The sequence below is a fragment of the Ailuropoda melanoleuca genome, chromosome 5 (genome assembly GCF_002007445.2).
Source record: "Ailuropoda melanoleuca isolate Jingjing chromosome 5, ASM200744v2, whole genome shotgun sequence".
NCBI classification, from domain to species: domain Eukaryota; kingdom Metazoa; phylum Chordata; class Mammalia; order Carnivora; family Ursidae; genus Ailuropoda; species Ailuropoda melanoleuca.
In genome coordinates, this window is record NC_048222.1 from 6,487,536 (window position 1) to 6,499,577 (window position 12,042).

General features: G+C 36.2%; 1 protein-coding gene across 4 annotated transcripts in view; it reads right to left on the reverse strand.

The window, feature by feature from the left end:
* CDKAL1 (CDK5 regulatory subunit associated protein 1 like 1) overlaps nt 1-12,042 on the reverse strand; it is a 623,544-nt gene that overhangs the window by 326,918 nt on the left and 284,584 nt on the right. For all 4 annotated transcript variants that reach the window (XM_034660262.1, XM_034660260.1, XM_034660263.1 and 1 more), the window contains one exon: nt 7,776-7,879. In XM_034660262.1, coding sequence (XP_034516153.1) covers nt 7,776-7,879 — 104 coding nt within the window. The remainder of the gene's footprint in view (nt 1-7,775; nt 7,880-12,042) is intronic.

Here is a 12,042-nt window from a genome sequence, read left to right on the forward strand (position 1 = left end):
TTTTCTATTCTCTGCTGTTTTCCCAGGGTCTCATTATTTTATTTTTTTTTATTTTTAATTGTTAAAAAAATTTTAAATTAACATATAATGTGCCCCAACCCCAACCCCCTGCCCCTGGGTCTCATTATTTTAAATATGATTCTATACTTGCATATTTGCAAGTCACTTTGTAGACCACAATGGAGCCAAAAAATATCACCTCACTAACAGTGGGGGACTGATGACACCTTAGATTTCCTCTGGACGGATATAAAAAGGTATTCCCAGAAGCTCCAAGTTCTCTGTACTTTGGATGATATGTTCTCTGAACTAGGAAAATCCAGACACTTAAAAACAGATGCCATTCTGCAGAACAGCCTCAGGACCGCATCCTTGTTTCCCACAGCAAAGATAAGCTGTTCGCTCAAGGGTCAGCAAGCCTCACCCAGTGGCCTCCCTATCTTATCGGCAGCAGTAATCAAAGGCTGATTATGATAATGTATGGTTAGCCGCACTTTTCTAAAGCATGTGCCTATTACCAGAAACAGGAACTGTTTCTGACAAATGCTCAACAAATACTTGTCAAATGAATGGAAAAATAACTATAGTTGCAACGGTTACTTCAATGAAGGAGTCATGGCTCAGTTCCTCTCTCACACACTGCTAGCATCACAGAACCCCAAGATTCAGAACGGCAAGTAGACTCTATTTAGGATACTAAGCATACCCCAGCGGCAGTGGCTGACAAGACCTCTACCAAGAAGGATCATGAGGAGAAGCCTAGTTATTTGGTAACAGGGCGGAGAGTTAGAGAAGGCGGAGAGGTAATGCAGGTGTGGTCAATTGGTGGACACCGCCCCACATACATAATGGACGTTTTGGAAATACAGGCGCTTATATATGTCAAAAGGCTCAGAGATTTTTGTTACCTGCTTCCTGGTTCTGGGGACGTTAGTTTTCATTAGCCCAACTTGCTCTCCTGTCCCAAACTAGGAGAAGCTCCTTAATGACAAGAAATATGTATTTGTTTTTTCATTTTTCATCTTTTTAGTTCCCAGACAGCATAGTAAATACTCACTCAGTGTCAGCTGACCCTTTTGCGATACCTTAGGGGATAACAGAAATCATTGCCCCTTTTACCTTAATTAAGCATCTTTGCATTCTGAAACCCTCTGCTGACTTGGGCAGGGGGGTGCTGGCAAACTGAAAGCACTTGTGTTGCCCCTCCCCCCTCCCCAAATCAGCTCATTCCTTACTCATCAACCAGGGTCTCTTCCTTGAGACCCCTCTCAGTGGAGGGGAGAGGGTCAGCTCATTTCACAGCTTCCACCAAAAGTTCTCTCAGCTAGTGGTTCTCAGCTCCAGTTCTCAGCTCCAGCTGTACATCAGACTCACCTGTATTCTAGAAAGTGCTAGGCTCCCCGTCCACAGAAAGCGTGGTGTGATTGTCAGGAATGGGACACAGACATCAGTCTGGTTTTGGTGTTATAATTGCCAAGTGACTAAAATGAACAGCGAGACTGAGAACACCAATCTCTTCGAGATCAACATTAGGCCCTAAAGACCAAGCACACCCCCCTTCTCTTACGATTTATGACATATATTAGCATATTGGAAACAACAGAAGTTCTGCCAGAGATAGTCTGCTCTAATTTGTTCAAGTTAGCTTTCCCCAAAGGTGACCAATGAGCCCTTTCATCCATAATTCCTGTTATAAATACAGCTTTAATGGAACACGGCCACACCCATTCATTTATGTATTGTCTGTGGCTGCTTTCATGCTTTGAGGGCAGAAACGAACAGTTCCAACAGAGGCCTTCGGGTCCACCACGCCTAAAACACTTACTATCCAGCCCTTTCGAGAAAACGTCTGCCACACTGGACTGGTGTGTTAAGGAACACGGGGAATCTCCCATGGTCCTAAGGCTCACGGAGGCCACTCTGCTTTTTATGAAAGGCCTACATTCCTACCTGTTTTCCGCTCACTGCAAGCGAGTGGTCCCTCAGAGTTCCTTCCCAGGAAAGCACACTCAGCCTCCCAGCACCAAGCCGCCCAGCGCTGAGCTGTGTCTGTGAGCATCTGTGTTTAGCTCCGCTGACTTTGTGGATCTGGTGGCATGATGTGTCTGTCCTAGGATATCAGTAAAGCCTAAGAGGGGTTATTTTTGGGGTCTGGGAAATACTCAAAATTTCTTCCATATTGCTTCTCTGCTTTATGCCACCTCGGCTCACGAAGTGTTTCATGGGCATGCTCTCCTTGTGCAGAGCGGGGAAAACCTGTGCACCGGGGAGATACCAATGTAAGCCGGCCAATTCAGGCTGGATTCTAAAGGTTCTGAGGCCAGGCCTTTGAGGTAAGGGGCTCACTGAACAGGGCCTCATCTCTACTAAAACCATGGTGGCTCGGCTTTTACTTTTCAAATTTCATTTGAAGAAAGGATTTCCTTTATTACTTTAAAAAAAAAAAAAGGGAGAGAAAGACTTGAACACCACTGTCTGAGAAACTCAGAGATCTGAATAGGCAAAGGCCAGGTAAATTATACTCTGCTTTGCCAAGGACAGATTTAACTAGCATTCTCTGAAATCAAAGTGATTAATCTCAGCTTATTTAAATCGAATATCTGACACCTAATTATTTAGGCATCACGTCCCCCTATCAAGTTATATGTATTATGCACATCACATTTAACTCTCCCACTAAAACTTTTTTGAAAAGTTACAATTTAATATTATATTTGGGTTTTTTTTAAAGAATCAACAGAAGAAAAGGCCATGTAGAGACTATATCTTGAATTTCTATATATGACCAGCTAAAAGCATTTTAACTGTATTATTCAATGTCTCTTATAAAAGGAAAATAATTTTTCTTAGTGTCTACAGCCTCAAAACATGTCCCTGCCTCAGTATAAACTATATACTTCCTTTTACACACTCATCTCAAAGTATATAAATCACTATATTTCCTTATTCTTCTGTAGAGCCAGGATTCATCAGTTTGTAAAATTATCTTCCCTCTTTGCAAACACAATACAACATTTTATACAGCTTTTATTTTCAGGGTCCATTACATGCACAATCCTTTAATATAAGCTGCCTAAAATCCTCCCTGGAAGTTGACAATGTATAATAAACACATAAATTAACATTATTAATCCTATAGAAGAAATAAATTTCTTTATATCAACATAGCACAAATGAAAGATAAAGGAGTAAAAGAGACATTAAAATAACTGCCATATAAATTAACAGGATGCAATTATTGGTCACTTTTCTAATCTCAGATCCAAATCAATATATAGCAATCACTGCTTACAGTGATGAGTCAAATGTGCCTCGATATAAACTGTAAAACTCAACAACCAAAGTTCATACAAAATCTAAAAATTCCAAAAATCAAATACTGCTCATATTCTTTCCTACATAAAAGGTCAGGAAGTAATGTTTTCCAGTTGCATTTCATAATTAATTTTACACACAACGGACAGTATCTTTACAAGTCTCAAATAAAACGGAAATCATTTTTTTTATTTCAACATTAATACTAAAATCACTAAACACCAAGAAATTTTCTCCCTGCTTTGAATATCTCATCTTAATTTATTTACCTTTCCATAACCGGTTTACGCCACTTCTCCTGCTAGGGTTTTTCAGATTTATGAGGGAGAGAAAAAGTAGCAACACACAATGAGATCTAGAAAAGCACACAATCGCTATAAAAATAGCTCATCCATCATCTCTACATTTTGATTCCAGAGACGGCAGTGAAAGGTGTTGTTTCCACACCACTTACCCAGCACGCTTAAAAAGGTTTGCTCTATCACTTATACAACTGAAACTGATTGATTAGCTGCTAGAGAAAAATCAATACAAATATCCTAGAAAACACTAGCTTGTAAATTCATCCTGGCCCCAACAAAGTCCTGGTCACAACTTGACATGTTTTTCTAGATATCTAAAATGCAACCATGTCAAGCCCCAGTCCCCAAACACCGCGATGCCCAGGAATTTTTAACACCTAAATCTCAGCAGAGGTGAGGAGGTGAGGGGAAATGTTTCCCCACAGGCTGTTAGAACAATGAGAGGAGAAGCTCAAGTTACCTGATAAATCTTATATTCAAAAATGGCCACAGAAATGATAAACATGTTGAGATGGTGAAAATGTCAAGGGGACTGGGTTGAAAGAAAAAGAAAAAAACAAAAACAAAAACGAAGCTAGGAAACCAACTAAATATAAACTAAATGTACACACACACACACACACACACAAATATGTATTATTTGTAAAAGGCAAAATAAGTTCCTATTTAGAAATATAAATAATTTTGACTTTAATACTATCCTTTCAAAATTTCATGAGCTCTTTTTCTCATTTTTTGGCAGCTGAATGTACAGTCAGTATATTTTTGGTGCTTTGGGAATCCACTGTACATTCAGAATGATTTCATGATTATTTCAGAATCTCTTCTGAATGCTCCCCTTGCCTTTGGGTCAGCCCTTAGTCTCTTCATTCATTAGACTACTAAGAAATAAAGTTTTAGGAATATAAAATGTTTCATAGATACGCTATTTAGAAAGAAATTGTGCTCTTATTGCATCATATGACAGGCAATCGGGGTTCTATCTCCATTCTATACCTGGTTCAGAGTTTTTAAAAGTCATTTGGTATTTCTGACACACAGTCATCAAAAACTTCAAGAAAAAGAAAGGAAATTAACTTTTCAGGATGGGAAATTTAACTTGCACTGACAGAGTGGCTTTCACACTAAAATTTATTGGCAGCATATTTAGGATTTCCATCTTAAAGTAGCCTTTCAAAAAACCATACTGTTTATTATTAATTATAGGGCCATTTAATAATAATGGTGTCGTACAGAATCTAAGCGGTTCTAGCTCAAAGAATATTCCTAACACCTGAATTATTAAGGAACCAAATATGCAAAAGTCACAGACATAAGAGAGAATTTTTCTATTATATTTTCCTTCGTAATTATTCTTCACAATTTTAAAGCTCACATACAGAAAGTCTGTAAGATCGGTAATATCCCAATGTCTTTTGCAGAAAAAAAGATAATGAACTACTCCATGTCTTTAACATGTGAGCTATCCACGGGTACTTCCTATAGTGGAAAAAGAATATAAGGCCGTTCTCAGCATGAATTTGCTTTTCTCAAACTAAGAGAATGAAAGGTAACAGTTACACCAAATAGTTTCTATCTATAGAGGCATTTTTCCTAAAACATGTTTCAGCAGCAAAGGAAAATCTGTTCTTTGACTCTAGTCATTAATGTCTGTTACAGATGTTTCAATATTCTCACTCAAAATTAGACTTCTTGGATTCACTTTAAATTCCTTCAGTTTAAGTAGCACGTCTTCTTCACAAGGAGAACACAGCCAATTACTTCCTGTACATTATCTCGAATTCTAACAACAAACAATACTAAATGTCACAGTAACGAGAAAACCATGGCCTGAAGGGGGCCAAGCACCTTCTTCAGACCCTGGTGGCTGGTCAGCAGCAGAACACTGTTTCAACTTCAAACTCTCCTATGGCAAAGAGCATCGAAAACCTAATGACTTAAAGTTTTCCTAACCACCCTGGCTTGTCTAGGAAGTTATGACCTCAATATTTTAGGAACACTACCATACATCAATCAAATGAGCTCACCACTCCAGTCCAAAAAGTAGCATTCAGTTTCAGCTCTAATATACAGATAACAAGACAACAGAAAGATGTTACATGGCAAACATCTCATGGTTGGGAATAAAAAGGCAATACACCCACCTACACACACATACACAAACACACACTTGTGATGATGAAAGCAATACTAAACAAATCTCTTCGAAGGCTTTCTCTATGAATAAACACTACATCACTGCTAACCTCTGATATATTCTTCGTAACGCTCACCTTAACTGGCCCAACCCACTGGGCTATGATGATGCTAAGCGACAATAAAGTCTGACCGAAATCACACCCTGTACTTCTATTGCTCAGAGGGCATTTCTAAAGATAAATAAGATAAATCAGAGAACTGAGTTGGATACCTTTAGAAAAATTCTATGATTAGTTTATAAAAGCTATGATTATTCTTTTCTGGTTTTTACCTCAAGTCAAACGTAATACATGATTGTGTCTAATTAAGGAGGGCCTGTGATGTAATGAGCACTGGGTGTTATATAAGACTGTTGAATCACTGATCTCTACTTCTGGAAGTAATAATACACTATACGTTAATTAATTGAAATTAAATAAAAGTCAATCAATCAATCAATCATTGTGTCCATACTAAGTCATAAGGCAATCACATCAAAATGTTAGGATAGGTTATAGGTGAAGATAGATATAAGGGAGCCAAGAGAGTATCTTCACTTCCTTCGTGGTGATTTATCAATTTTAGATCTTTAAAATAAATTTTCACAGTAAAGTGAGAAGATTTTTAAGAGTTATATTTAGCTGCGGATAGAAATGCATAACGTTGGAAAAGTACTTTGAAAGAACTAATTTGTACTCCTACCAATTTGCAGTGTTTGGTGGATAGATCATACAGTTTTAATATCCCCATTTTTTGACAGATACATGGAAAAATAAACACCAATTTAGAATGCCAGCAAAGGCATCATTTTTCAAATAGATTAGATTTCTGTGCAAATTTATGCCCTTTCTGAACACGCCTTAACACAGTCATGTTGTACAAAAGACACTCAGACTGTTCTTCAGATTAGATAATTACCTGGCTCTAAAACAGAACACTGGCAGGAGTCAATGAGCTGCCTTTTATTTCTTGTTCAATATAAGTTGAATGGGAATGAAGGAAGGGACTGAACTAAGAATGTAAAAATAGAAAAAAATTGTTGGGAAGTGTTAATAAATCAATCAAGGGTAGTTTTCTATTATAAAGAGCATTCCAAATTCATGTTGATAAAAGCTTTACATAGCTTAAATAAAGAAACGTGTTCAGAACTCATACTTTCATTTCTAGGGTGTGAAGTACTGAAAGGAGCACTTAAAGTCACTTCCTAAAAGGAAAAGTACATCGCCAATAACTATTAACCCACAAGATTATGAGACAATAGATTATATCATGTTGGGTATAAAGACACACCAATGTTATACACACATACTATAAACAGAGACAAAAGAGGAAGTTTATGGTTTAAAAGCAGTTATGTGTCAACACAACTGTGACTCATGTTAAAGATAAGTCTTACTATATGCTGAGAGATACCTAAACAATCACATTTTCCAGCAAGTGATGATTCAGACGTAGCTGGACACCCACACAAAGAATAATTCTCATTAGAACTCTCTACCCATACCACTCTTTGCTGGTCCAATGTACTGCAGATAAACAGGGTTATCTGTATTGACTGATAGTAAAATCTACCTTTTTCAAGACTCCTGGAAACATTTATTCACTCTACATTCCAAATGGCCCAAAAATTAGCAAAGGAAGAGGTAGAAATCTTGAAAAATACTTCACTCAGTCCACAAAAGTCTTAACACATCAGACGGTCATGGATTTCATTTTTATTTTTTGTCTTTTCTATGAAGCGAAAATGGGTGACAAAGTTCAAAATACATCAGAAGAAAATGGAAGAGTGGTAAAAGAAGAGCAACACGAATACTAGAACCTGGTTCACTGAATCTGGTAACATTTCTGCTGTAGAGGCTAAAATACTTATGAACTCTTCAGAAAGCTAACGCAGCATGTATTTAAAGTGACAGGTTATTTAGAAGACTATTATAATTTATTAAGAAGACTAAAATCACACATAATTCTGGAAACTCTTACCTTGAAAAGACTGTTTGGCTCTTTCTACTAGTTCGTCAATTGGGTAACTGGCCAAATTTCCTCTGGCGTGTTTAGTTTTGCAGTAGGTACAAGCATTGAGACACCTGTTCAAATGATAGCAATAAACTAGGCTCAAATTTTTTAAAAAAGATAGTATACACTTAACATGGAAAAAAACCTAAAACTTACACCAAGATGTTATTTTAGTAACACATGCCACTTTATATGAGAAATACTAAAAAACCGGTATCTATCATACTTCATACTTGTTTTATTTCCAGAAGGCACAGAAATTTACAATTTGTAATTCTTTTAAGTTTCAACTATTCAAAAATGATTGCACAAATCACACAGTATTATCTTCAAATGAACATTATCGATGAGGAACAAAGCTTATAAATGCTTACAATGATTAATCGGAAGAAATTCAACATCCACATTTTTTTTTAAACCACTGACATTGCTTGGCCGTTGTAAAAATAGACATTTAGGTTTGCTTATATATACTGTATCATTTAGAAATAATAAAGCACATTCATTTAACTTTTAACTAATGATATAAGAATAAATAGGCAACATAGAATTCTCGTAAAAAAATATACACCCTTAAAAATTTTCAGATAACATTTTTCACTCCTGAAATCAGAAAAAAATATATTAAAACAAGTCCAATGAATACTCCCTAGGATTATATTAGAGAAAGTAAACAAGGAGAATGACATTAGTTTTGAAAAATAAAAAAATAGATTACCCAACAGTCTGTAAACATGATAAAGAATTATCTCGAAAAACTAAAACACTGGCTCTACTCTCATAATTTTTAAATATAATTTAGACAAATTTTCTTATTATAAAAGAAATAGTTACAACATAATAAAACAGTCCTATGCCCAAAAGTCTCAACAACACCAAACAAAACCAAACAAGAAAAAAACTCTTCATTGATTCAACTGCTATAATGAACAGCAAGGTTTTAAAACACCATCATTATACAAATGCTTTAAAATTTCAAAATAAGGGGAAAAAATGAACTTTTAATAATTGAACCTGACCAATGTGTAATTCTGTTAATATCTGACTATGAGATACATATGAATCACTGTTTCAGTGGCCAAATATGCAATGCTTAATTTCTTTTTTTACAAGATTTTGAATCATTTGAGAGAAAGAGAGTGAGAGAGAAAGCAGGAGCAGGAGGAGAGGCAGAGTGAGAAGCAGACACCCCGCTGAGCAGGGAGCCCAACAAGAGGCTCAATCCCAGGACCCTGAGATCATGACCTGAGCTGAACGCAGACGCTTAACTGACTGAGGCACCCAGATGTCCTGCCATGCTTCATTTCTGATCATTTTTGCATGGCACTCTTAAGTAACACATATATTTTGAAATGATTTTTACCATTTATCCAACTACATAATCTTAAAACACTAACATTCTTTTCTTCCTAAGCATTAACATTTTTTTTTAAGATAAAACACAGATTGTGGCCTCTCTCTCTTATGAGCACAAATTCTAGTCTCCCAGTTGCTATAGGTCTTCTCTTTTCAATTTCCATGAGAAGGGAAAAGAGAAGACCGTTGCTGGTTTCTCCTGGAGAGTAACTCACTTTTGTTTAGTCTTGACTGAGCATCACTTTCCTGGATGTTTTATACACAGTATCTCATTCGTCATTCTAGAGTTCAGTGTTACTATCCCCATCTTACAGATGAAGAATCTACTTCAAAAATGTCTGATAATCAACTGATACCACAGAAATACAATGAGACATGAGATTCTACTATTAACAACTATACAGCATATACGGTTGCTATACAGCAATCTGGAAGACATCTAGAAGAAATGGACAATCTAGAAAAAAATGCTCCAATTCCTAGAAACATACAACTTACAAAGATTAAGTCATGAAGAAATAGAAAATCTGAATAGATCAATAATGAGTAAAGAGAGTGAATCATATCCCACCATGGAAAAGCACAGGAATACATAGTTTCACTGATAAATTTTATGAAACATTTAAAAACAATGAATACCAATCCTTTTCAAACTCTTCCAAAAAGCAGAAGAGGAGAGAACACTCTCAAACTCATTTTACGAGGTTATTACTATCCTGATATCAAAGCCAGATAAGGACATTTTAAGACAAGAAAACTACATGTGAATATCCCTCATGAATACAGATGCAAAAAATCTCAACAGAATACTAGCAAACCAAATTCAACAGCGTACTAAAAGAATCACACACCACGATCAAGTGGAATTCATCCCTCAGAAATGGATGGTTCAACACATACAAATGAAGAAATGTGCTATAACACATTAATAGAATTGAAGATAAAAATCATATGTTCATCTCAATGGATGCAGAAAAACTGACAAAATTCAACATCCAATCATAATAAGAATGCTAAACAAACTGGGTATAGAATACTGTGCTACAATAAAAACCATACATGACAAACCCACAGCTAACATCACACTCAATGGTGAAAGGGTCAAAGCTTTTCCTCCAAGACAACAAACAAGACAAAAGCATCCACTCTTCCCATTACTATTCAACACAGTCGTGTAAGTCCTAGCCAGAATAATTAGACAAGAAAAATAAATAAAAAGGATCTTCATCAGAAAAGAAGTAAAATTATGTTCACAGATGACATGATTTTTTAAAAGATTTTATTTATTTATTTGAGAGGGAGAGAGCGCAAAAACAGTTGGAGGAAAGGGAGAAGTGCAGGAAGCCCAACGCGAGGCTCAATCCCAGGACTCTGGGACCATGACCTGAGCCTAAGACAGACGCTTACCAGATTGAGCCACCCAGGTGCCCCTGTAGATGACATGATCTTATCCACAAAAAATCCTAAACCTCCACCAAAAACCTGTTAGATCTAATCAATGAATTCAGTAAAGTTAGAGGATACCAAATCAACATACAAAAAAAAAAAAAAGTAGCATTTCTATACACTAACAATTTATCTGAAAAAGAAATAATAAAGTAAATAATCTCATCTACAATAACACCAAAAACAATAAAATACATAGGAAAAAATTTAACCACGGAGGTAAAAAACCTGTACACTGAAAATAATAAAACAATGATGAAAGAAACTGAAGAAGATACAAATAATTGGAAAAAGAGTCCATACTCATGGATTGGAAGATTTAATACTGTTAAAATGTCCATACTACTCAGAGGTATCTATAGGCTCAATATAAGATTCCAACGGCATTTTTTACAGAAACAGAGAAAACAATCTTACAATTAGTCTGGAACTACAAAAGACTCTTAATAATAACCAAAACAGTCCTGAGAAAGAAGAACACAGCTAGGAAGCATCACACTTCCTGATTTCACACAATATGCTAAAGCTACAGTGATGAAGAGAGTATGGTACTGACATAAAAACGGACAAATAGACAAATGGAAGAGAAGAGCCCAGAAATAAACCTATGCACATACACTCAACTAATATTTGACAAAGGAGCCAAGAACATTCAAAGGAGAAAAGGTTAGTCTATTCAATAAATGTTGCCAGGGAAACTGGATGTTCTCCTGCAAAAGAATGAAACTAGACCACTGTCTTATACCACTCACATGAATTAATTTCAAATGGATTAAAGATTTATATGTAAGACCAAAACCCGTAAAAGTTCTAGAAAAAAAACGCAGGAAGAAACTCCCTGGTGACATGGGTCCTGGCAATGATTCTCGGATGTGACAACTTAAAGCACAGCAACAAAATCAAAAATAAACAAGTGGGACTACATCAAACTAAAAAGCTTCTTCACAGCAAAAGAAGTGATCAACAAAATGAAAAGGCAACCTACGGAATGGAAGAAAATATTTTCAAACCACATATCTAATTAAAAATGTAATAAGTGATTCAAATATTTGATTATTGGCCAAAGGATCTGAATAGACATTTCCAAAGAAGACATACAAATGGTCAACAGGTACATGACAAGGGGCTCAACATCACCAGTCATCAAGAAAATGTAAATCAGAACCACAATGAGATAGCACTTTACACCTGTTAGGAAGGCGATCATCAAAAAGACAAAAGATAACAACTGTTGGTAAGGATGTAGAGAAAAGAAAGGGAACATCTGGCCACTGTTGGTGGGGATGTAAATTGGTACAGCCACTATAAAAACAGTATGGAGGTTCCACCAAAAGTCAAAAATACAACAATTCCACTTCTGAGTATATACCCAAAAGAAAGGGAATCACGATCTCAGACATCTGCATCCTCATTGTCATTGCATTATTTACAA